General features: G+C 42.8%; 1 protein-coding gene across 8 annotated transcripts in view; it reads left to right on the forward strand.

Annotated features, from left to right (window-relative positions):
* Positions 1-27,539, forward strand: part of RAB44 (RAB44, member RAS oncogene family) — a 710,497-nt gene that overhangs the window by 511,830 nt on the left and 171,128 nt on the right. For all 8 annotated transcript variants that reach the window (XM_085600504.1, XM_085600485.1, XM_085600530.1 and 5 more), the window contains 3 exons: positions 11,657-11,844; positions 15,330-15,375; positions 19,459-19,571. In XM_085600504.1, the coding sequence (XP_085456630.1) occupies positions 11,657-11,844; positions 15,330-15,375; positions 19,459-19,571 (347 nt within the window). The remainder of the gene's footprint in view (positions 1-11,656; positions 11,845-15,329; positions 15,376-19,458; positions 19,572-27,539) is intronic.

A 27,539-nucleotide genomic window follows, 5' to 3' on the forward strand; every position in this document is an offset into this window, starting at 1 on the left:
GCCCAAATCTTTCCACTATTTCGATAGTATAAGGCTAAGCTAGAAAAGAAATGGCCTTTACTCGCACACCAAACCCGTTAACACCTAAAGTGGGGAGATGCGGCTGGGCCTGTAAAATGAATGCCAGTAAGATAACGCGCGTTTCGGTGTTGGGCCCACAAGGGGCTACACCTTCATCAGGGCAGTAGATATTACAATTGTGTGGGATACACAATAGCACCTTGATAAAATAAGGGGCCTTAGTCTCACCCTCTAGTTATAGAGGGAGTCAGGGCCTCAGGAGGCTCGTAGAAATAAGGTTCCAGAAAATTAGCACTGCAGCAGGTTCATAGATAGTTCAACATATGAAGAGTCAGGTCACGCGTGAAGTGTAAAAGAGATACGCAGAAATACATCTCCGATGAGAAATTTCAAAAGGCGCGCCAGATTAGCCAATCAGTTAATAATTAGATTGTTCCGTGTATCGTCTCAGATAATTTCGAAGGGTAAAGAAGCCGGATCACCAGGTCAGGAACTAGTATTTCCGTATACACCGTATACAATTATTTTATCATTGCAGTCTTGGTGTGTGGTTACATATATAACCCTGACCCATTTTGGGCTTACCTATATCCCTATGTTGTAGGCAGCTGGTATCTCTTGTTGATATTGAAGGATGCTAATGAAGACACAAGCTAAGGAGAAATGGGAGTGAGGGAATGGAGAAAGAGAGAGATATTCCTGCAAGTCAGTAGTTGGAAGATCCAGACTGGATTCTGAGGAACATCATCTTAAGTAAGATTTATCAGGTTAGATCTTCACCTACAACTGAGAGAACACATATTAGGGGGTCTATACACAGAAGGGAAGCATGAGAATACCACAGATTGGGACTACCTGGTGAAGGTTTATCCGTACTGGGTGCAAGCCTTTATGGCTTAACAACAAATACATTTTTTAACAAAACCACAGCAATTTGTAAATGATCAAGCTAAAGTCTCATAAATAAATACATTAATTAATTAATTAATAAAATAAAATATGTTGTCCTACCTACGCAAAGATTCATGAACTTGGTACACTCCTTTATTTGAAGTCAGAGCCCCCGTCTATTGAATTTTGGGGCATTCATGCAATAGTTACTGCTATTTTTGGGAAAACACTAACTCAAACCTCAGCACTTGCAGCATTACTCTCCTTTTGACTAGGAAACAAAGACCTGCTTCCAGCAAATCAAAGCCACATGGACAGATGACTCAGCTGCCGGAGCCTTTTATCAAAGATTGTGGAAGGACTGAAGGAGGCCCGCTCCTAATTTTAAATCGACCCACCACCAGTAGACCATTTCTAAATCTTACTTTACAGATTGTTGCTTAGCTAACATAAAAATGACAAGAAAGAAGATGGATTCTTGCTAAGGTGATTGCTCACCACTTCTCCTGCAACAACCAAGGGGAACTCTGGTTTTATGAAGGAAGCCATACAACCTGGAAATATTCATAAACCATTAACCACAGAAGAAAGGCAAGATAGAAAGAAAAACGGTTGATGCCTTTATTGTGGAAGACAAGGACATTTTGTAAAAGAATGCCTAAGCCTATTGCGAAATCCCAGGACTTGTCTGTGAATGAGGTGAACCACAGTTGAGTCCCTTTCTGATTCCAAGATTCACTTCCAACACAAGGGTTTGGCAGAGAACATTTTCAACTCCTGGTTCAGATGCTAACTTACGGTGGACCCCTTACTACCTTAGCTCTCATTTAATATGGAGCCTCGGGTGCTTCATGGATATACGATTCCATGAAAAACATGGTTTAATTAAACAACACAAGGAAGCTCCAGAACATATCATAAGGATTGATGGAAAACCTTTGATTTTTGGAGAAGTGCATTGGGAAACTCCCCTTTCCTGAGAATGGCATTAAATAATCAACAAAATTAGTCAGATTGGGCTCATTGAGACTCCTGCCTTCGATATTGTATCATAACCAAAATAAGGGTTTGCCCACAGGACTCCATGGGGCCTGGGTATCAATGTGGTATTAGGCATTCCTTGGTTAAGAAGACAAAATCCCTCTTCTGACTGGGTGAAACAGACCATTACCTTCTCTTCACAAAGCTACCATTAGCACTGCTTTCCTAGGAAGGGCTTGGAAAAGGTTCTTCCTTAAATGTGCTGTGTGGTGCATGAGAACGTGGATTAAACACAGAGATCAGAGGCATGTAATGATTCTTAAGACATCTTCGGTAAAAGCGGAGCTGTTTACTTGCCATCTCATCACCCATATAACTGTTCCATCCATCAAGATTCCACATGGGAGAATATATTTACTGATAGTGAAAGAAGATAAGATTATCCAAGAATATTTCACTGAAAACCTAGAGAAGGTGTTCATTCGCCGTTCTTCTTCATCAGCAGGGGCCCCATTGGTTTTCATTCTCAAACCGAGGTTGGGGGGGGGTACTCTACAGAAAATGTTATTCTGTAAAAATCCAGAAACCGATACCCCTTACCTTTATTCTCAATCCTCTTAGATCAAATAAAGCCAGCAAGATATTTTCAAAGATTGATCTCAGAAGAGCTTACAACAAGGCATGTATTCAATAAGGGTATGAGTGAAAGATGACGTTCAACATATATTGACACTTTGAATATTTGGGAATGCCCTTTGGGCTATGCAGGGTATCTGCAAATCAACATTTCATGAATGAGATCTTTCGAGATTTATTGGACACATATATCATTAACTATCTTGATGCTATATTATACATTCTCCTTAGAAGAACCGCATAGAAACGTTAAATAAATATTAAGGCTCTTAAGGAAGCATTCACTCTTTACCAAGCTAGAGAAATGTTTATTTTAAGTAGCAGAGGTTGTATTGTGTGGGTTTTGTACTTCACAAGAGGGAAAACATATAAACATCAACAAAGTAAAATCTGTACAGGAGTGGGCAGTGCTGAGAAATGTCAAGGATATCCAGAGGTTCTTAGGATGTTCCAATTTTTAAAATTAGTTTATTCATAACTTTTCAGAGATTGTACATTTGATCTCTCACCTGATGCAAAAAGGACTACTCTTTCACTTGGTTAGAGAACAAAAAGAAGCATTTGACACTCTCCAAAAAATAATTTGCAAAAGCACATATCCTAAGGTGTCCAGATTGTACACTGTTTTGCATTGTTTAAAAACAATGTTTTATTTTATTTTTGAGTACAAACAACATACAAGAGCACAAACTTGCACCCATAACGATTATACAACCGCAGAGGGAAACAGGCATCACAGCATCAGCATAATCATACACATCATGTAACATCAGACCACAGACTAGATTTACAGTAAGGTTTGCAGAGACACATAAGGACACCACAGCATGCACAGCAGGCTTATCCCTGTGTAGGCACGGCCTCCCAATCAACAAGGTCCAAAGCATAGTCTCACCAGACTTTGAAAATTTACTTTGGCACTCCCTACTTTTATGAGTGACCTTTTCTGCCGCCATTTACATGTCCATCCCCACCTTCCATTCGTGGATGGTTGGGATCTCTGGGACCCTCAGTGTTTGGCCACATCCCTCTTTGCCATCACCAATCCCAAGTTGCACAAGAAGAGTTTAGCCTGCAGGACATCCATATCTGTGGGTACACCAAAGAGAACATACTTTGACTGTAGTGTAAGGTCAGCCTCCACGGTTTTGCTGCGTTCCCGCACAACCTTCAACCAGAAGGGCTTCATGGCTGGGCAACACCAAAAGTGTGTGCACACACCTCCCTCTAGCCCCATGACATCGCAGACATTCCTGAGACACAGCCCTCCGCATTTTGTGCAGGCGATCACTGTCATATTAGTCCTGATGCAGAATCTTAAGTTGTATAAGCCGCAATCTGGATTTAATGGTCACCTCACAGGGTTCATCACGGCTGCCTCCCAGTCTGTGTCATCCATCTCACACACATCTCTCGCCCACCTTTCTCTCAGCCTGATCAGTGTGTTGGTTATCAACGACAGGGGCAGCCCTGAAAACCTGCACCAGGGGTAAACAATACTAGAATCCTAACAAGGGTTCAAGTTAACACGATATGTGCATCAAATTTTAAACAAAAAACCTTAAGAAAACATTATAATATGGAAAATTATACAAATGACGACACAGAAAAGGAAAAAGGAAAGAGAAAAAGGAGAAAAACAGAGAAAACCCATGTTTAAATAGATACAATTCATAGAAAATGTTTTATTAACAATGATAAATAATTCAATTTTAAAGTATATAAATCAAAAGGTGCTTAACATAATACACAAACAAAGACCCATAAACAGTGCAATGTGTAAACAGACAAGTGGCTGAGGAAAAAAGGTTTACAAAAATCAGAAGTTCAGGACAAAACTGAAACAATACAAAGCAAACAATGCGTCCTCTTTAATTTCGGCCACATATGTGCATCGACAGCGTTTCGACCATAGTGAAACTAAATGGTCATCATCAGGACAAATGGTCATTATATGAGCATCCGTACCAGTTTCAATAAAACATCTATTGTTAAAGTAGACCCAACCGAAGGTGCAACAATCGTATGGAGTCCGCCCAGAAAAGGACTCTGTAGAATGAAGATCAAGAGGGAATGCTGAATTATAATCGCAGTAGCTTATGCATGAATTCAGAAGCTCCAGATTAGGTGAAATAATGGAACAGCCTATTCCTTCAAATAATTTTAAGAAGCCAAATTAATTGGCAGAAGGCTTAAACATCAGTGCTAGTTACCGGAGTTATTTGTGTGAACAGCGTGCTACAGAACCCGTGGGGCTGGAGTAAGCCAGTGACCCAAAGGTTGGTGCCAATTTATTAAAGGCAACTGACAGATTACTCATGAATAAACGGCTGTAAGTATGTGATCTACTAGCACTGATGTTTAAGCCTTCTGCCAATTAATTAATCTCGAAAGAAAACAATGGCTCCTATGGAAAAATCTTTTAACAACTATTTGATACAAACAGGCACAATGGCAGTATAAAAGGTTCAGATTGATGTCAGAAAGAAAGTTTGCCATACATATCAGACAAAACAATGCATGATAATATTCTTTTATATTTTTAAATAAGCAACAGATAAACAGTGTATCAATACACAATTAATTACAATAACAAATTTAACAATTCATCATATAAAAAAGATCATAAAAAGGTGTCCCAGTGAGAAAGTGATTGAACCTAAACTAAAAGTGACATTTACTGTGACATATATACAAGGTTTCAATTATTAAACATAAGAGCGACCATCTGGAATAAAGCAATATAATTCACAACACTTCTGAGTCATAGGTGTTGTATAATGATTTGCCCTTGTCTATTGTCGACAACGTTTCAACCCTATATTGGATGTAGGGACTCTTCAGGACCTTAAGATGTAGGGACACCTAAAAGGGGAATGGAATAATACCATCAAAACCAGGTACTTAGTAGAAAGATGGTATGAGCCAAAACTACTAGTTAGGGTATACCTGAATGGTTGGATGCACCGCCTGATGCGGAAAGATTAGTGACACCGTGATTCTAGTGAAATAAAAGGAACTCACAGGGTACCCGTCCGGGTGCTGTAAAAAGAAAACATATACAGGTATCAATATTGAAAAAAGGGGAAGAAAAGGCTTGCCTGAGTCCCGAGATGATGGTTGCAGAAGCAGAAATAACTTACCCCTTATGAGGGTGATGTCAGGCAGTGAGATCGGGAAACTATTGTGGAGTCTCCGTTGTGTTCATAGATGTAAATAATCGGATGTAGTAAACCAAGGAGCGTGTGGTAGCGCTCTGTTGGCGGGGAAGTTGGAGGACTTTGTATAGTAAATGTACCCAAAATGCGTGATAGTGCCTCTTATTGCGCACCTATTTGGTTATACGCTGAAAGAAAATACAACCAAACATTACTAATATTTTTTTAATTTGGTCAGACACCATCTCTGAGTTCAATGATTTTGTTATGTATTTAAATACAGTACAACAACACCTGACATTTACTTCAACAATACATAAATCAAGTATTGCCTGACGGCAGGCGGAATGTACTGACACAGTACCGTTCATCAGGGGTGCCCGAATGTCGGCGCTGTTGGAGATCCATCGGTGGTGGTTGCGCGCTGTGGTGTCATCGTTTGGAAGCATTGGTGGAGTGTTGGTGCGGAGGGAGATGACGAGACGTTCTTTGGTGGCCTTGACCCAGCTGCTAGGGGGTGCGATGATGGCGGTGGCTTCCGGTGGGCAAGGTGAAGACGTGATGTTACCAATGATGGTCAGTCCAGGAGAGTTTGGTGTTGTGGCTGTAGTTGAAGTTCCCACTGGCGGAGGTGACGTGCTCGACTGTGTGTCCTGCTATGTGGCTTGTTGCGGTGACTTGCTGCTTGTGTCTGATGTAGGGCCTTCCCCAGGAGGGGGTGGTGTCCTGGTCACTGGGGTTGTCAAGGTGGAACTTGAGTTCACCGAGTAGGATGTCGTCGGTGGATTGAACCCTGGGGTTCAATGAGGTCTACAATGGTATTGGAGAATGGGGGGCCATTGCCCGGGGGGCCTGCACATGAGGGTGCCACAGAGGATGTGCTTGGGCTTGGTCCAGATCTGGGAGTTGAGGTGGTCCATGGTCACCCTTGGGTCATTAGAGTGCATGGTCAGTCAGAGGGTGCTTCTCTTGGTGATGGCAATGCCTCCTCCTTGATGGCCGGGGTGTTCCTTGTGGGTGATACTGCATCCGTCAGTGATGGCGATGGCGATGTCCGGTCCGGAGAAGAGGTTGGTCCTGGTAGGCGATGTGGCATCCAGGGTTGATGGCGAGGTGGGTGCTGGCGTCGTAGCGGTGGAGTGTCCAAGAAGAATGCACCTTGATGTTGAGCATGGTCCAGGGGCAGACGGACGCAAACACAGGTGCCTTTACATCGCATTTGATGACAACGCATTGTGAGGTCAGTAATGAGGTAATTTACAATTGGGGTGTGTTATGGGGTAAAATATGAATATTGGGGTGTGTTTTGGGGTAAAAATTGATTTTTTGGTGTGTTTTGGGGGCTCATAGAGGAATTCCAGGGTTCCAGGTCGGGTTTGGGGTGCAAAGGTTAGTTTTGGGTTGCACTCACTGAAGTGGGACTAATGATATTAACCCCTTGTGTGCCCCGCCCTTTCCCCTCCCTGTGCCGGGCGTTGAATTAGCGGGCGGGGTTCATGACGAGATAGTCTCGTCATGGGCACAGCGCAACCGCGGCCCATGACGAGACCATCTCGTCATGGGCACTCAAGGGTTTAATGTCTCCGCTATGCAACGCCCATCCATGAAGGGTGTGTGCCACTGGGCGGTCCTTCAGGGCTAACCATGAGGGGGAGAGACGGAAAGCTTTGATATGGGAAGGCGATGAAGTGGCCTGGGAGAACAGCTAGATGTCAGGCAACCTTGAGCGTGGGGGGGCACAGAGTGCCCTTATGGGAGGGGCATAGAGGGCCCTTATGGGAGAGGCATAGAGTGCCCTTATGGGAGGGGTATAGACTGCCCTTATGATGAAGCACCAGCCAGCATGAAAGGGGCACGCCTGTCCCGAGGGGCACAGAGGCAGGCAGTAAGAGCATGTGCACAGTGCAGCCTGGAAGGAAACCCCTAGAAGAGGGGTGGTGTGGAAGCAACACCAGGCATCCAGGGAAGGGAGCTCATAAGGGCCATCTGGGAGCCTAGGCAGGGTGGCCTTCAGGGGTGGAGGGGCGATCGTGGGTGGGGAGGGGAACAGGTGCCTTACAGTGATGTCCTTGAGGGGGCATAGATCACGCTGGAAAGGAGGTCTGTGAGAGAGCACAGGATAACCTGGGAGGGTACCTGGAAACTCTGGAGGTCAGACCATCTGAGCACCTGGGTGGTGAGCCCACGAGAGACCACCGGGCATCCTACAAGGCCGGCCCTTCACAGGGCACCCAGAAACCTGGGAAGACATCCCATGACAAGGGCATCCTGGGAGCTCATCCCATGAGGCAGGCACTAGGCATCCAGGGAGGGTAGCCCTTCACGGAGCACCTGCAAACCTGATGCTCATGAGGAGGGCGCTGGCAGCTCTTCACCGAGCACCTAGAACTCTGGTCCGTGAGGAGGGCAGTCCTTCACAGAGTACCTAGAAACCTGTGAGGTCCGACAATGAGGAGGGCACCCTGGGGGACAGCCTTTATGGGCGGCACCTGGGTGCAAGGAGGGCATCACACGAGGGTAGAACCGAGCATCCTGAAGCCCAAGAGGGGCACACTTTGAAGCCTGAGCGGCCGGCCCACGAGAGGAGCGCCTGGGGAGGTGCAGATTTCGAGGTCGGCCCTGCCCTGGCAGGGCGAGTAATCCCCAAGAAGGGCACTGCAGAGCCTCCGTGTGCAGTCCTCCAGGGGGCACAGATCAACCTGGGCAGGAATCCCATGAGTGGGCATTATGCAGCCTGGGAGGGTGCACTGCACTTGATGCCCCTCTGTGGACCTGGGGGGAAGGCGAGGTGGGAGGCGGACGTGAACCTAGTGTGTAGTTCATGATGGGGCACATGGTAGTCTGGATAGGCAGCTGTGGTGGGGGCACCAGGGAGCAAGTACTGTAGTCTTTGAGGTGACACTGGCCAGCCTGGGAGGGTAGATCAGGAGAGGGGCGCCAATGAACCTGCCCCAGGCACTCTGGAGTGCTGCCGAGACATACCCCTAAACGTGTTAAGTGCAAGCTTAGGCCGTCGAGAGCGTGAATCATGCCCATGCAAGGGCCGGCACCCGCACTCTCCTCGCTCTCTTTTCGCAGCCACAGCCTCAAAATGTAAATATTTTATCAGGACAGGCAGCCCTGAAATGGAAAGACTGCCTCCGGTGCCCCGGGCTGCAGGTTCTAAATGAAGCAACCGTTTTTTAACATGATCTGTTCGTATTTGAACTGAAACTATCTGGCCCTGATAGGGCTGTCGTGCTGCATGGCCGTCAGTGGACTGGCCGGGGGCGCTCCCTACCCTACCCTATCCGTTGGTGGACCCCGTGGATGGGCTCACAGTTCAGCCCTCTGAGGTGGGCGGGATTAGAGGCGCGCACCTCCGGAGGCCTGCCATTCTCATGGGTATCTCTGGCTGGCGTAGGGCATGAATGATGCAGCCATCCCCAGCAACTCGTGCAGAGAGGCAGGTATGTGCAGTGTACTGTGTCCATGTCAGACAAGCATTGGCATAGCCAATAGGTCTCGCCTTTGGGACCTTATAAGTGTTTAGCCATGCAACAGTTACATAACTAAATACTTATAAGGTCCCAAAAGCGAGACCTATTGGCTATGCTATACCAAAGTGATCGCGATCACGGTCAAACATCATAGCGGCCGCGAAAGTGAAAGTAATCGCGGTAAAGCGCGGCGCGCGCGCCCGCACACATGCACTGTAGCTCTAGGCTGGCCTGGTAGCACTTTTTGGAGCCCTCTCAATAAGTCTCGCCAGACCAGCGCATGCGCTGGGTCAGGCGAGACCTAAAAACGAGGAATAGCACCTACTACCGGAGAATCCACCCTCGTACCTTCCCCACACAGGAAGCGGCGTGCATCTTCTCTTCTCCCTCTCCAAAGGGATAAAAACAACAACAACAAAAAAACAAAAGAAAAACACCACGCGAACATCAGCCATGGGGTGGCTTCTTTTTCCACCGTAAATTAGTGTAGTGAACGAGCCGAGCTTCCTGGGGCATGCGTGTGACAAGGGACACACGAGAGTACAATGCACCAAGGGTAGTCCCAAAGATGGCACACAGGGTGCCTCTCTGGTTTGTTTGTGTTTCTTTGGTACATGTGTGTATTTGCCTCTGCGACTCTATAAACTGCACATTCGGGCTAGTGTTTGAGTGCGTGTTCCCACCTTCGGTATGCGCCTTAGTCTGTGCTGATGTGTGCACCTGTGCTTTTTGTGAGCCCTTGTGGTACAGTGCCAGCGCGCAAGCATATATTGTGTGTATGCGTATCTATCTGGCCTGGATGTTAGAGTGAGGGAATGACTGCACGTACCTGTGCACATGTTTGTATGTACATGCCCAATTTTTATATAATTGCCTGTGTGTGTTTACCATGCTTCTGTGAATGTTAGGGTTTGCGTGTTCCTGTGCTCTGTATTATACGTGCTTATGTCTTCTATGAGTGTGTGTATGTGTGATTGTGTTTAGGTGTGTGTATGGCATTGTACTTTGGTTTTGCGAGTATGCATACTTCTGTCTTGTATGTGTGTGTCAGTGTGTGTTTATGTGTGTGTGCTCTTTTGCAGCATGTGTGGTGTGCGAGTATGCGTGCTGCTGTCTTGTATGTGTATGTATATATGTGTGCTCTTGGGCTGCGCATGTGCAAGTACACATGCTTCTGTCTTGTATGAGTGCATGGGTGTGTGTGGTTATGTGCGTGTGCTCTTGTGTCGTGTGTGTGCATACGGGTGCGTGTTGAGGATGTTTGTGTATGCTTGTATTGGTGTGGCCCACGCACACTAGAGGCAACAATGGGCATTCACACGCCCAAGCTATGCTCCGGTCACTGCAGTGCCCATCCCCCAACAGGTAATACAATTACAAGCCAGTCATGAATTATTGAACGCGCTTCACCTCTTCCAATACACAGGGGTGTCCCTCCTTCGACCGGTTCAGGTCCCTAATTTGCAGCGGTGTTCCCTGGCGTGGAAAGAGTTATCGCCGTGTTAGCTGCATCTTTCCGCTGCTTATGGTCCTATCGCTAGGTATCGCCCGCTTACGCCGGAATTCCTATCGCCATTGCACTGATGTTAGCAGCAGTTTACACCGTCGTTCCCTGATACTATCGCCATGTAGCGACGGTTTGTTAATCATCCGCTAACATGGCAATAGTTTTCAGGGTTAGGCGGCGATAAAAAAAACTGCCGCTAACTGGCGTTTGCGATAGGTATCGCCGGTCCTTTTGAACATGCCCCTTAATGCTTCCGCGGTGTAGCTGTTGTCACAAAATACAAGGAGAAAACATATGTTCTCTCTGATTTCAAGAGTTTAATGTAGAACATAGATAAGGGAATACTTTATTATTTAAACAGCAAACATAGAGCAAAATCATTTTGCTTTAGTTTTGCTTCGGTGAAAAATCGTTGTGCCATAAGGTCGTCTGGAACTCCTGATTGTGCAATTCCTTATTATGGAATAAGCAGATTGCTTCAGTATAGATTTACAATATTTTTTTTCTGGAGCAAGGTTTCTATTATATTCGTCCATTTTGTGTAAAGGGGCTGCCTTTATTCTTTGGGACGAGTTTTCTGTTGCCCCAATTCAAAAACAGGTTTTCCCTATTGGCAAAAATAATACTCAGTGTTTTCTGACTGCCAAATCAAGTCTTAAATGGATTAACAACGCTCTTATTTTCGGTGGTCTGAGATATTTAAAAAATACGTTCGTTTTCCATCATTGTTTTTATTCTTTGATTACTTTTCATGCTGTTCATAATTTCATGGTGCTCGTGGTAAAAAGAAGATAAGAAATGCACAAATGTATGAAATCATACATTACTCATGAATAGCCCTCTTCTTTCTCTTATAATTGTTGTGGTTCCAGCTTTCATTTGGAGTCTCTTCCTTCATGCTGGGTCCTCTTTCAGATGATAAACTCTAGTGGACTCACCCATACGACATTCAACCCACTGACGCATGACTTTCTTTTTACAAGTTGGAAACGCAGCTCCACAACTTGCGGAGTAAGCAGCAGGTGACCACCACAGAAAACGAACACCTGAAGCGCACAAACCAAGACCTGGAAGTACACCTGGACAGGATTCGAGAACAGCTGGTTGAAGCTCAAAATCGTATTGTAGTGATGAGGAACAAAGCGAGCCAGCAGCAGAACAAGGACCACAGGTAAGCCGACAGACAAAACGTGCTAATGGAACATTTTAAGACAACAGAGTGGGCACTGACCTACTGTATACCTGCCTCCTGTGTGGGCAGAGCAGATGTGAACAAAGCAAGAAGAGACACGCCATAGGCCCAGTACCCTACTGAATAGATGTAGTTCAATACTAAGCCGATGAAGAAAAACATTTTTCATTTTACAGATAGCAACACTGTGAAAGAATGTCATTATATTCAGGTTGTGAGAATGCAAAGAATTATGATTTTACTCATTACTTCAATTTTTCTAGACAAAGATGTGGGACATATTGAATATCTAAATTTCTCATTCTGTTGAATTATCTTAACTCATTCTGCCCAGTTTGTGTGCTAATATGAGCACCTAGTTTGCACTTTATGTGTCAAGATGAAGCATCACCAGTGAATTGTCCAACTAAAAGTGAGACTGAAGAACTAAAACTGGAGCTCTGATTCTGTCTGTAAATCTTTGAATGAGCATATTGCTACGTGGAAATGGAACTGCCCGCTTTTTCACTGAATCCTAGTGATTTCATGGTTTCCAGTAATTCCAAGGCTGCTCAGTTCTCTATGCTCTCCACCCATATTATCAAGATTTTCTGGGCTGAGTTGGCTAAGGTTTGAAAGTATATTTGTGATTTCTCTACTTCCTCAAGAAAGGAGGCACTGCGTTCCAGGGTGCAAAAACCTACTACTCCATTTTTGAAAGTGATCATGTAGTCGATCCACTGGCACAACACAATCTAATTTGGTGATCGCATTATTGGAGAACAATATTTGTCATTGGATCACTGGCATTTATATTAATCAGTAAGGTCTCATATGGCAGTATAGTGTTTGTCAGATGAGAATGTGTTAACTGTTCCAAGAGGCTAGGTATTAGACATTGTCATTGGTGAGTTTCTCTTGCAGGTTCCTCCTTAGGGTTATAGTGGGTATTTGCTGCTATGTGTTGAAGTGAATTGGGGATAACAGGTTTTGGTAGATTATCTTCAGTCATTTGTATGAAACTCAACCTATTGGTCCTAATATTACTGTCCTGCTGAACTGCATTACTGTGTTTATTGGTGCTTTGACCTATGCTTGATGTAAACTCTTTGATTTTTTTAGGCTAACCTGTCTATAAATTTTGAGAATCCTGAGATTGTGTTTTAGGTGTCAGTAAGGTGGCATATTTATTGATTGTTTTTAAATGATTCCTTTGCCACCCTAAATACATCGTGCTGATATTTTGTAATGGTCAGTGTCATTATTAGATGTCTATGGTTTTTGTTGTTTACATAGCTCTTGGGACCATTTGTATGGTTGTTTGCCTCATATGCTGATGTATGTTGATAATAGGTTGTGGGAAGAGGTCCTTCAAATTTCAGGCCTGTTACAGAGGAATTGCTTGGAGGTGATGAGTTCTCATTATCTCCTTTATGACTTTTGTAAGAATTGTACAGGACTCCTGAAAGAATTTCAGAATCCAGTCATTATTAGTTTTCTTGGTTATGGTCAGGCTGCTCTCAAAGTTGAATCTACAGATTGAAGCATCAGTTGTGCTAATTAAAAAAAAAACTATGTTCCTCTTATCTTGGTCTGCATGCCCAATAATCGAAAAAGGAATATATATTCAGAGGAAGTATTATAAATGTGTATTTGAACAAATATTCCCTGACTGGCATTTCCACTGATCAATCGACTCAGCAGGATCGCAGAGCACCCTATTTAAGCTTTTCAGAATTGTGTTCAAACCTTTGGTATCAAATTCCCAATTTCTTGTCTCAATATGTACTGTTACATTATATCAACATATTTAATTGCTAAGGTTTATACTAAATGTATTTCATAATTCAGCGGATTCATGTTTCAGGAAAAGATACAACATACATTCTTTGATTTTGATGTAGCGCCTAAAGGTTTTGATATTTGTAGGGGTGCATCATATTCACCGTTACTGGCACCCGCATTTAATCAATGTATATTTAGATGTGTCGTGCGAAATGTATTAAGAAATGTATCAGCTATATCGCAACATAGAAGTGTTAGAAGATGTGAAAACATATTGTGAATGTATTCAGTAAAATGCATGACAATTAGTTTCCGTTCAATGCAATGTATTAGGTTAAACGTGTAACATGATTAAAATTACTCATGTATGTCGCTTATTCATGTATATGAAAGTAAAAGCACTAATGCTTAGAATGTGATTTAATAGCGTGTTTAACCGAGTAGAGGCCCGAATGCACATATATCATTGAGAAGAAAGGCCTGTTATTTCTTATGTTAGCTGAATGCGGTAGGCCGCAAATGATTTATTCTGGTAGAGGTTTTGGGCTGCAGTAAATTGTAAAGTTTAAAGATGCGAAGTATTTCTCCATCCCATGATCTCACCACAGGTGCAAGGACAGTTGGTTCGTTAGTAGAAAAGGTCTTTGTCTAAGAGTTGAATTATGGGGGAAGCCAGACATGGGAGTACTTTGGAATGTGCCAATCGCAACTTCTAGTGCGGACGGTGTCTGGGACCCAAGGCCAAGCTGATGGACGATGGAGGATGGACAGCTCTGGATGGAAAATTACTGGAAGAAGACCTGGTCGAGGAGGTGTGCCGGAGGGCGTGTTCTATGATTTGGGGTTTTGTATTAGGGTTAGCGCCCCGTGGGTTGAGCAGAGAAGAGGTGGGCGAGGAGCTAGAAGGAGCATTTTAGATCAAGCTCTCTCTAAGTGAAGACTTCTTAGGAAGTTCACTTCTGACACCTTTTCACGATTTCTTGGGTCTTAAGGGAATGGTAAGCAGGGATGTCATCTAGCATAGAGTAGGGACAGAGACGCTTTTGTTTAATGATTCCTAATATCGACATTGGCTTGGTAGTTATCTACCTCATGCTTTTAGAAGCTGTACTTTTGTTTATATTTAGTCGAATGCGGATTCTTCATAGAGTAGCAATTGTGTTAGTGCCCATTTACCTGTTGTGCCTTGTGCTAAGGTGCCTATATCTGCAGATGTTTATGTTGATAATAAAATCCCGAGAGCAATAGAGATTGAGTTTCGAGTCCTTAATTATGTCAAATTGCGGAAAATATTCTCTGATAATTGTGTTTGCTCCCTCCACGCTATTGGGCAAGTAAAAAGGTGCAATCGACCAGAGTGGGTTCTTGGAGATAAATGGAAAACAAGAAAATTGGGCCCCAGCAATTTACATAAAGTGAACTAGGATAGCTCAAGAATTTCTTGTATTTTCTTTTTCTCCTTTTCCTTTTTTAATTCCCCGATTATAATTCTGAACTTGTAAAATATGTTAGTTAGATCTAGGGCTTCTTTAACACAAATATGTTGTGAATGGATGCATAACAAACCTAGTCAATCATTTTTGTTTGAAAGTTCTTGGAATGTGGGAAACAATTATCAAATTATAGACAGGAAATGCATAGATCGGCACGTTTCGTATTTGAGCAGCTAAGAGACAATGAAATTCTACTTCTATTTTCAGGGAGCAAATGATATCTGAAGACTCTAAAAGTGTTCAGGGCACGCAGGTAAGGAGCCATTTCAACTTGAAATTGACCTATAATATGGAAACGTATAAAGGACGCTAACAAAAACTTAGGTAATGACTTTTGACACCTCTATTTTTAGGTGACTGTGTTTGTAAATCCTCAATGGGTATCGTTTGCTGATAGAGAAATCCACAGCTATTCCTGCTGTGAGTCAAAATAATTTGGCCTTTCTAGTTAGAACACCATATGCCTTCGGACCCGTGTAACTAGCCAGTGGTCCCACAGACCAGAGGACCAGAAGAAACAGACAGAGCACTCACTGACACTTTGTGGGCTGTATCATAGCAATCAGACTTCTCCAAGTCTGCCAGTGGAAAGCTTTGTGCTGCTTTTGTTGCTGGGGGCCGATATTGCAGCACTGCTGCAAAACCAGCCCCAGGTAACAAAAACGGCCCCAGGGGTCTAAAACCAGCCCCCACCCTGCCGGCCCACCGGGGAAACGCCCAGTGCCCGCTACCACCGAGTTAAACATCATGATGTGACAAAGCTTTCATGCCCTAATACATGAGTGATATGAAACCATATCATGCTCCTCTCCTTCGGAGCAGGGTTAGAGAGGCAGTCACAATAACTGAGATTTGTGGCTCGTCCAGCCTGCACATTTGTCAGCAGTTGCTGCTACAACATTCCACACTTGGCCTTCATCATGGTGATCTCTTTCCTTCTGATGCCCCTGTCTTGTTTTCTAAACAAAGTTTTTTTTAAATTGATTTAGAGGATTTTTTCTCACTTACTTTTGGGACAGACTTTCATTTGACTTGATAACTGAGAGTTTGGAAATGCTAAGTTTTACCTTTTTATCTAATTGGCTGAGGCGTCGCATGACCATATGGATAAAGGTAAAGATCTACATTTAATTTTAAACCCTAAATGTAATGGCTTGAAGGGTGAAGAGCTTGGTTATGTTTTACGTATCCATAAAAAAAGAAGCACACATTCCTCTCGAGACATTAGTGAAACTGTGATCAGAGGATTGGTGGTCAGAAAAGAGTGGCAGTGCCCCTTGTCTCAAGAAAGTGGTAGAAAATCATTTCCTACCTAGCCCTCATCATTGGAATAGGCTACCACTTCGAATTTGTTCCTGCCAGCATCTTGTAATGTTGAAAGCCTGGGTATTTTAAGACCCATCTGTTGCCAATCTCCGAGACAGTAGCATTAGCGCCTCGATACTCTTCTCTGAGCGAGAGGCTGCGCTCCATAAGCACAATTAACATAATGAAGGATTGTAAAATAAAAACAATGCAAATGAAAAATCAGAGAATTCCTGAATTTAATTCTACTTCAATGTACATGCCAAATGAAGTGCGTTGCGAATATCCCCAAAAAATAAAGAAGCAGGCTAAAAATGTCTAAGGAAACATGTAAAACCGACAAACCTTTTTCATGTCTAAAATATTTCCGAATTTTTTGTCATAAACATCTGAATAGAGGTGAGATTAGATTTTGATGTACATAAAGATCTTTTCAGATTATTCTCGGAATGAGTGATCATTGGAAATATAAAACAATGGTAAATTTCTTCGCCAATACATACGTTTATTATATATTGTGGCGGTGCAGTTGAAATACCATGTGAAAGAAGATTGAGTTACAACAAAGCCAACTGTGATGCTGAATATAGAACAGTAGGAGGTGCTAAAGCCTTAGCAAAGATATAAAATGTACATTGCAAAGCATTGAAGGATCTCGTGGAAATAGCATAATGAAGTTTATGGCAGAACAAATGTAAAACAAGCATTGGCAAAGCCAATGGGTCTCCCCTTTCGGACATTATAAGTGTTTAGCAATGCAACCGTTGATGTTGTTGCACTCCAATCTTGTATTTCCTGCCTTTTTTAGCCATCCACCTTTCCTTTTTACCTTGCATACATACACCCTTCTTTCTTCTATCTATGCATGCATCTTTGCCTCCTTCATCTATCTTCCTTCCTTCTTTCTTCCCATTATTTCGGCTCTAGTCATTCACTCTTCTTTCCATCCATCCTTTTCCCAATACCTGCTTCTCTCGATGCATCCCTCCACCCATCCGTTCTCCTCTCTAGCCATTCATCTCGGCATCCACCCATCAACCTCTCCATCCTCCTCTATAGCGCTCCTTCGGCCCCATCCTTCTCTCTATTCCTCCCTCTCCCTCACCATCTCTCCCTTCCTTCCATTGCAAGAGCTGGAGTTAATGAGCTTCTGAACAAAGCCAACGCGGCCTTAAACACCAATTTAAAAGTTATATGTTACACAGAACTACCTTCTGGCACCCCCACCCTCCAACCTGGCACCGCCTCACCCCAGCTGCTAAAGTGGGTGGCTAAGGATGCCTCAGCTGTGAGTGGGTATGTATTTGTAAAGAGTGTCCCAGTGTGCTGTCCGTGTTAGAGTGCACACAGGGAGTAGTATGCCTTGCATGTTTGTCAGCTGTATGTGCTTGCAGGGAGTGGAGTGACTGTTGGTGGTGTGTGCTTGCAGGGAGTAGCGTGAATGTTGGTGGTGTGTGCTTGCAGGGAGTGCGGTGACTCTTGGTGGTTTATGCTTGCAGGGGGAGAGTGAATGTGGTCAGTGCTGTGCAGTTGCAGGGAGTGGGGTGAATGTTGGTGGTGTGTGCTTGCAGGGAGTAGCGTGAATGTTAGTGGTGTGTGCTTGCAGGGAGCGGAGTGAATGTTGGTGGTGTGTGCTTGCAGGGAGCGGAGTGAATGTTGGTGGTGTGTGCTTGCAGGGAGTAGCGTGAATGTTGGTGGATTTGTGCTAGCAGGGAGTGGAGTAAATGTTGGTGGTGTGTGCTTGTAGAGACCGGAGTGTATGTTGTCAGTGGCGTGCGCTTGCAGGGAGCAACTTGCGGGCTGATCCCACACCCCGCCTTGCTATGTCTGTGGTTGGTTGGTTGCGTCAGGGTGGGAGGGTCACATGCTACCGCCACCTCGTAAGGGGAAGTTTAGTGTAAGGAGGAGGAGGCGGGCACACAAGGGAGGGGGAGAGAGGAGCAGCGGAGATTAGCTCACACTGAGCCAGAAGGTTTTAGGGTGAGCCCCCCTCCACTCTCTCTCGAGAAAATTGCTGGAAAGTGGTGTGGGGGGAGTTGCTGGGGCCGGGGTGTAACCATGCGAGCCTGTGACAGGGAGAGGCGGGGGGCTGATCTGAGGCCCAGGAGCGGGGATGGGGGCAGGTTGACGCCTGGCCAGGAGGAGACTTGCCTTCTACAGGCGAGCGTGTGACGCGCAGGCAGCATTGAAGGCAACAACTGTAAAGGGCAGCCGATGAGAGAGGGGTGTGTGGAGCACAGGGGTCGGAAAGTTTCAAAGAAGGTGAACAAGCAAACTCCGAAGCTTGTGGGCCCAGTAGGGCACTCGCGGTGCCCCGGGGGCACTCACAGGGCTCGGAGCGAGGCTGACAGTGTCCCGGGGAGCGGGTGAGCTTTAGTGCACTGCGCACGAGGGGTGACGGAAGTGTTCACATCACTAAAATTGGTGGCAGTCTTTAAATTTTAGTGCGTAGCATTTCCGTTGCTAGGACACGCTAGGACACCAAAATGCAAGATGCAGAATGGCGTGGGGCTGTCCACAGTCCCTACGGACTACGGACACGCGCTTGCTGTCTGCTATGGACAAATGGCAAGAGCAGCCATGTTTGTCCATGCAGACGCGTGCACGAAAGCCCTCGCCAGAATCGATTACAAAAGGTATTTGCAATACCGAGAGCAGCGCATGCGCTGCTTTCGTCAGACGAGACCTAAAGAAAGAAATCGCAACGACAAAAATCGAAATATGAGAGTTGCTAAGCTAAAAAGTCGGTCGAAAAAACAGGAGTGTGCTTTTACATAGCAGACCAGCTTTCCACGAAATTGTGAAAGGACAGTCCTTTCTTTTTAACAACCAGGATTATTCGTCCCTCCTTTGATTTCATGTCTCCATTTTGTTATTACTTGAGTCAAATTGGTTCCTGACGGAGCTTTTCGTATTTCCCATTGTACTTGTCTTCAGTCTATATCACTCCTGTGTGAATCTATTCATTGTCTGTGAATTTCCATAGACAGCTTTCTTGAAGCATCTACGTATAAGCTGGCTTTTTTTTCAGCACATACCACATGATGAATACCCATCCACAAAAGAAATGGACTCTACATCAGCCTTGCAGCATCGAACAATGAAGATGCCCAGCGACAGAGACCAAGATACCGCACAAAAGATGTGAGTAATACCAGACTTGCCAAATAAACACTAGATATAGATGAGCTTTTATATGTTACACATGCTTTGGCTGCATAATAGGTTGAGATACCTGTTGTAGAAAATGTTGTTAGCTGAAGGACATTCATTAGTAATCCAATGGGGCTACATTAGTTTGTCAGATTTCTTTGTCCAATAAAACGAAAATTAGAGAGTTTGGTAGTGCCTTGTCTTATTACAACACTTGCAAATTTCAGTGTCTTTCAAAAAATGTTCTAAAACAAGGTATTATCAATTTTGAATTAATATATTTTTTCAATGGTACTTCTTTACTTTCTGTTTTTCCTTGCACAAATTTTACCAAATACAAATTTTTATCATATCTGATCATGGGAAAGAAAACCCAGACATGCATGGATTGATACACAATGATCCGAGAAAAAAAAAGGACTCCCTTTTCACTGGATAATATTGTAAAGATGCAACATTGACAACTCATATAACACAGTTATAAGCCAAAATCATAATTCAACTTTCAGTCCACAATATAAAACGTTTGTTACAAATATTTGATAAAAATGTCATCATTTTTATAAAAACCTGTTTAAAAAAAAAAAAAAAGAAGAAAAGAGTCACTTATAATAACCTTTTCTCCCTCATGTTATTGATTTACAATAAAGCAATTTTGTTTTGCATCCTTAAAATATCATCCTGTGAAAAGGGAGTCCTTTTTTGTTCTCGGTTCATATACCCTGTCCCTTTTCTCTTCAAAAGGGTAACTTTCTTGAGATTTCATATTGATACACAATGATGACACCCTTTACATGTAGTCAGCTTGCTGTGCCTACAGCCAGGCCCTGTGCCCACCCCAGCTCTGCACGGCTGAAGTAACTATAACTCATGCCCTCGTCATGCACTGCTAATTACCTTACATATTGCATCACTCAAGACATGTTCTATGACATGGTTGATAACATCACTGCAAAATCTGTGACATCATTCATGACAACACTGTGCATGGAGGTGCGTGAGTTATAGTTACTTTAAGGCACAAGATATAGTTAATTGAGATAACTATAACTGGTAGACTTGCATGGTTTTGTTCATTTAAAACAGTATATTTTAACTGACAATCGCCTAACTATAATGTCCCTTTAGCCTTTCTTTTTTTCAGTGAAATATATATATATATAACTATATATATCTATATCTATATATATATATATATATATATATATATATATATATATATATTCACTGAAAAAACCATAGGTTTCAGGGGTGTTATAGTTAGCTGGACATTTCCCTCGTACAAAACCCTAGAAATTCCCCTGTTATAGTTAGTTCAGCTAACTATAACTCGCGCCCCAGCAATGCACTGCTGATGACGTCACATATTACATCACTCATGACATGGTCAGTGACATCACTGATGACATCTCAAATGACATCACTGATGACATCACTGATGACATCATCCATTGTGTATGTGTTTCTGAACAGTTTTATTATGTTTAATATATATAGGGAAAGGCCTGTTGAAAAATAAGTGGGTGTACAAGTGTGTGAATGGATGATTTTCTAGGTGCGTAACTGAGTCTATAAGTGAGTCATTAAATGTATCTTACTGCAGACTAGTGACTAAACTGTGTGAATGTCTGTATGTGTCTGTGTGTTGGTGTATAAGTGGCTGCATGGTTTTGTGAATAGCTATATGAGTGTCTATATGGGTTATTGATTGGTTGTCTGAGTATCTGTATGGGTGCCTGAGTGTTTGTGTGGGTAGGGTGTGTGTGACTCTGTGACTAGATGTGTGAGTGGGTGATTCAGTGGGTGCATATTTTTAAGAGTGCATCTGTGATGGACTGTATGGTTGGGTGAGTGTATGTATGGGTGTGTTAGTGATTGAATGTATATCTCAGTTGTACATGTGTCAGTAACTACATATGTGAAACGCAGTGTATATGTGTGTAAGAGTATATAACTATCTATATGTGAGAGTGTGTGATTTTGGGAGTGGCTGTATGCGCCATAGTGCAAGGATATCTGTGTCATGTGCTGTTTTTCTGCAGGAAGACACAGAATTTGTTAGTATTTTTATGAATAAGTGAACTTGAGTGTTTTTAACTGTATAGGTGAGTAAATTTTACTGTGATTAATTATTTGCATGACTGACTAGATGTGTCAGTACCTCAATGGATGATTGGCGGTGTGTGAGTGTCTATATAGGTGTATAAATGCACAGAGTGACTGTAAGTATGAGTGACTGTACAGGTGAGTGAGTGGAGATGTAAGTAGACCTAAAAGTCAATGAGTGGGTGAGTAGTTATTTGAGTATCTATGGTTGTCAAAGTGGTCGTCTAAAATTTTGAGTCGGTGTATCAAAGGTTATATTAGGGTGTGAGAAGATGCACTAATTTATCACATGGATGACGTCATCAGTGATGTCATCAGTGATGTCATTTGAGATGTCATCAGTGATGTCATCAGTGATGTCACTGACCATGTCATGAGTGATGTAATATGTGACGTCATCAGCAGTGCATTGCGGGGGCGCGAGTTATAGTTAGCTGAACTAAGTATAACAGGGGAATTTCTAGGGTTTTGTACGAGGGAAATGTCCAGCTAACTATAACACTCCTGAAACTATGTTTTTTTCAGTGAATTTGTAAGGTTTTTTAAATGCCAATTCCTAACTATAACGCCCCTGAAACCTTGGGTTTTTTCAGTGATTTTCAAAGGTTTTTTAAATGCCAATTCCTAACTATAACGTGCATGAAACCTATGGTTTTTTCAGTGAATTTCAAAGGCTTTTTAAATGCTAATTCCTATCTATAACTTATCTCTGAAGATATCATGAAAAGCATTCTTTTTTAAAAGTAGGGTGCACATTAGTTTTGTGGAAAAGCATCTTTGTGATTGGTTAAGAAAAAGCAATTTCAACGTGGGGTACATATAATAGGATAAAATTTGCTCAGCTCAACCACACCTGCTACTTGCATTTGGAAGGCACTGTTCGAACTTAAAACAATCGTCAACTTTTAACCTGCACGTGTCGTTAAATGTTCAAGAAAATGTTACAAAAAAATATCGTAAAGTTTTTTAAAATGTATGACCTTTTAAAATGCACATATTGTAGAATGTTCTAGAAAGTGTGTTGATAGAATACGTTGCACTTCTGACTTCTATGTGTTGTTGAATATTAAAAAAAACGGTTCATATGGAAAATTAAAAAGAAACCAATAGAGAAGTTTTGAAACCTAAAAGAATCAAGGAACTATTCTAATTTATTCTTTACATGTATTTATGTGTGCAGCAACAAAATTATAGACACAACAGCACTAGGAAGAGGAAGAAGCAGGGAGTGGGGGGAGGAGGGAGATGGGCAGAATGGCACACATGCACAATTAAGTACAACACACATATAGACTAACAATGGCCAAAATGAAACACACCAACAAGGAGCACAAGTCACACAACCTGCCAACATCACACCACTGAACGAGCATAGAAGTGAAAACCACGCTGCATTCATACAGGATGTGTACAAAGGCCAGTCGTTGGTGTTGTGGGATGTCTGCGACCGTGGTCATCATGGATGAGATGCCCAGCATGTGGCACATGGTCGAGTTCACTGTGTGTTATGTTGCCAAACGGCTGCTCCTCCCTCCCACGAGCCCCCACACTTTTGTACAGTGAGCTGTTGTATCTCGTGCACTCGTACGGCACGCCATTGTAATGCCTATTTGCGCATGTCCTGCTACATTCCAACTACAACATCACAGTGCCGTTTGGAGGTGGTGCATGCCACTTTACAACATCGACTGCTGCGGCTCTTGTAACAGGCCACACCAGAACACAGAGACACACTTACCGCACTTCCTGTACACGGTCATGTCCGAGACACCCCGTTCCCCTTGCCGGATAGGCACTCCCCTGCACTGACCTGTGAACGACAGACCAGCACACGCCAGTTGTGCATGCAGGAGGATGCGTACGTAGCTACACATCCAGGCTCACTGCCAACGCTGAGGTGACAGCACACTGTGATGTTGCAGGGCTCGTGCCTATCATGCTTTGGCGGTCCTGGAGTTGTTGAGATGAGTCTTCTGGCCCTCATGGGTATCCCTGTATCATGCTCATTGACTCTATGGCACCTGTGGGTGTTCTGGTGTGGCTCTTGGCTGTGTTCCCTTTCATGGTGCAGGTAGTTGTCCTGCTTAACACCAGCAGAAAGCAGGTGTAAAATCCCCGGTGCTAACGTGTCTTATCGCCGGAATTTGTTTCGCATTGCAATTGGTGTGAAAGTTGTGATGTGATTTTTTTCGTGTGCACAGCAATATACGAACTGAGCAGTGTATCTCGTCAAGATCCAGCACCTGACGCAATATTCCCAATCAATATAAATACAATGAGATTTCTTAATAGATTTTGTGTGTACACTGTAAGTGCAGCCAATACCTCAGTGCAATACAATACAGGATTTTAGTATTTAGAATAAATCGCAAAGGTGCACCTCTTGTCTTTTTGCACAGGAACGGCTACTCTCCATTTCATTATCAGAACTTTTTTTGGAAGTAAAGTTGAGATAAATCTAACACACTATTCAGAAGTTGGTGCAAACTGCAGATATCACCAGTATTCCAGCGATAAGTGCCCCAAAATGTAACACCATGGTGGACTCCATCAAATAACAGTAATAAGAACAAGAAAGAGTCACACAGCAGTTAAGAGAACAACCAAAAACATTATTCATTTTTTTTTCTAACTTTATTTTTTATAATAATAAATATTTAAACGATAAACTATTTTCAAACTTTATTTTTTTATTAACATAAATATAAACAATAAACTATTAAACAAAATGTGACAACAATAATACAAAACAACAAGGCGGAACACTCCTGTGGGAACCACGGATGTCGACGACAGACCTGGAAAATCAGAAAGATTGTTAAGAAAAAACCAACATGGTATTCTCAACAAAATACCACAACAAACAAATCACAGATATATAAAATACATACAGCTAACAACATTTTATAAGTTTAATTTACAAAAACTGTAAATGTTGCCGCTTTAAAATATTTACCGAATCTGAGGATTTTTTTTTCAAGAAGGCACCACGCCCACAACGGTTTTCTTCAGTGGTGAAGACATTTTTAACTTTTTCCAAGGGGCAAACAAAGACCAATGCCACCTTCTTCATTCACAAGATTTGCCAAAGAGTTCTGTTACGAGGGGATCCTAACAAAAAATACTCGTGCGGCACAGCAAGTATGATGAAACACCTAAGGACCCTTCTTCCAAACAATCTTGCACGAGAAGAGTGCAAACAGATGAGAAACACTCCTGTTCTGTATCTGTAAAAAAGAATCACAAATAAATGTATATTAATAACTTTCAAATTTATACTATTCATTACTGTACAACCACATTTTATATAAAAACTGACTAAGAAACTATAGCCCTGAACCACAAGTGTGACGATCGTTAAAACACTACATGCATAGTGCATACTACTTTGAAGCAGTTCATGCCCTAAAGCCTACCTCACTAAAAGACTACATGCTAACTGACTAAATGATTACAGTACTATAAGGAGACACACTGGGTGAGTGACAGGGTGTTTGCTAGAAGAGTATGAATACTAACTAGGGAATTGAAGGTGTGAAACACAACTGTGTAGGTGATTAGAGGACTGCATCCATACTGCATAGGCATTTAAAGCAGTCCATGTGCTAAGGCCTGGCTCACTGCATGACTACTTGGGTACTGACTGAATGATTAGAGTACAGCAAGGAGAGTGCCTTGGTGAATTTATAAGTGCTAGGCTTTTCGCACAGGGAATGGATTAGTACTTGGTACTGAATGGGTCACTAGAGGAGTACAAAGGCAGTCACAAGTGCTGGACTGTATGGATACTGACTAGGAAATTGAAAGTGTGAAAGACAAGTGTCTAGGTGGTTAGAAGACTGCATACATAGTCCATAGGGGTTTGAAGCAGTCCATGTGCTAATGCCTGGCTCAGTGTATGAATACTTAGGCACTGACTGAATGATTAGAGTACTGCAAAGATAGTATCTTGGTGAATTTATAAGTGTTTGGGTTTTAGCACAGTGAATGGATTAGTACATGGTGCTGAATGGGTCACTAGAGGACTGCAAAGGGAGTGACAGGGTATTTCCTGGAAGTGTATGGATACTGACTAGGGAATTGAAGGTGAGAAAGACAATTGTGTAGGTGGTTAGAGGACTGCATGCATAGTGGACGAGGGTTTGAAGCAGTCCATATACTAAGGCCTGGGTCACTGGATGAGTACTTGGGTACTGACTGAATGATTAGAGTACTGCAAGTAGAGTGCCTGGGTGAATTTATTAGGGTTTGGTGCATTGAATGGATTAGTACATGATGCTGAATGGGTCACTAGAGGAGTGCAAATGAAGTGACAGGTTGTTTGCTGGAAGTGAACGGATACTGACTGGGGAATTGAAGGTGTGAAAGACAAGTGTGTAGGTGCTTAGAGGACTGCATGCATAGTGGATAGGGGTTTGAAGAAGTCCATGTTCTAAGACCTGGCTCAGTGCATGAATACTTAGGCAGTGACTGAATCATTAGAGTACTGGTCAGAGAGTGTCTTGGTGAATTTATAAGTGTTTGGGTTTTGGCACAGTGAATAGATTAGTACATGCTGTTGAATGGGTCTCTAGAGGACTGCAAAGGAAGTGACAGGATGTTTCCTGGAAGTGTATGGATACTGACTAGGGAATTGAAGGTGTAAAAGACAAGTGTATAGTATGTTAGAACACTACATGCATACTGCATAGACATTTGAAGCAGTCTATTTGGTACTTAGAAACTGACTAAATAATCAGACTACTTCTAGGACAGTGCTTAGGTAAAACTTTTTAATTTTCAGTTCTGCCACAGTAAACAGAATAGTACATGGTACTGCACCTTAGTGTCAAACCCTGACTCATTTTATCAATGCATAAGCAAAGACTAGCTTCTAATGCTACTAAAACTTGACAACATGAGAAGTTTTAAATTAGTTATCTCTCAGCAAATACACGATCTTACCAAATGCTTCTCTCACAGTGGTTCTCAAATGCACACAGACTCACAGTGTGATTCTAGACAACAACCACTATACCTAGGAGTTTACCAAAAATCATTCACTACTGTGGAAGTGGTAAGTGAACTGCACACAATCTACATATTTAAGTACACAGGTATATGTCAGCAAATACACGATGTTACCAAATGCTTCTCTCACAATCCTTACCCAAATGCACACAGACTCACAGTGTGATTTTAGACAAGCAACACTATCCTAGGAGTTTACCAAAACTCATTCACTACTCTGGAAGAGTTAATGGTACTGCACACAATCTACATATTTAAGTACACCACATCAGTGTCAAAGCATGACTCATTTAATCAACGCATAAGCAAAGACTGGATTCTAATCCTACTAAAACTTCACAACATGACAGGTTTTAAAACAGTTATCTGTCAGCAAATACATGATGTTACCAAATGAGTCTCTCACACTGATCCCAAATACACACTAACTCACAGTGTGATTCTAGACAAGCACCACTATCCCTATGAGCTTACCAAAACTCATTCACTACAGTGCAAGTGGTAAGGGAACTGCACACAATCTACATATTTCACGACTGCAATTTACTGTCAATGCCTGACTCATTTAATGAAAGCATAAGCCATAACTGTCTTCGAATGCTACTAAAACTTGACAACATGACATGTTTTACAACACTTATCTGTCAGCAAATACACGATGTTACCAAACACTTCTTTCACAGTGGTTCCCAAATGCACACAGCATCACAGTGTGATTCTAGACAAACAACACTATCCCTAGGAGTTTACCAAAACTCATTCACTACAGTGGAAGTGGTAAAGGAACTGCACACAATCTACATATTTCACGACTACACTTTAATGTCAATGCCTGACTAATTT

Source organism: Triturus cristatus, chromosome 1_2 (assembly GCF_964204655.1).
Source record: "Triturus cristatus chromosome 1_2, aTriCri1.1, whole genome shotgun sequence".
In the NCBI taxonomy this organism is placed as follows: Eukaryota; Metazoa; Chordata; class Amphibia; order Caudata; family Salamandridae; genus Triturus; species Triturus cristatus.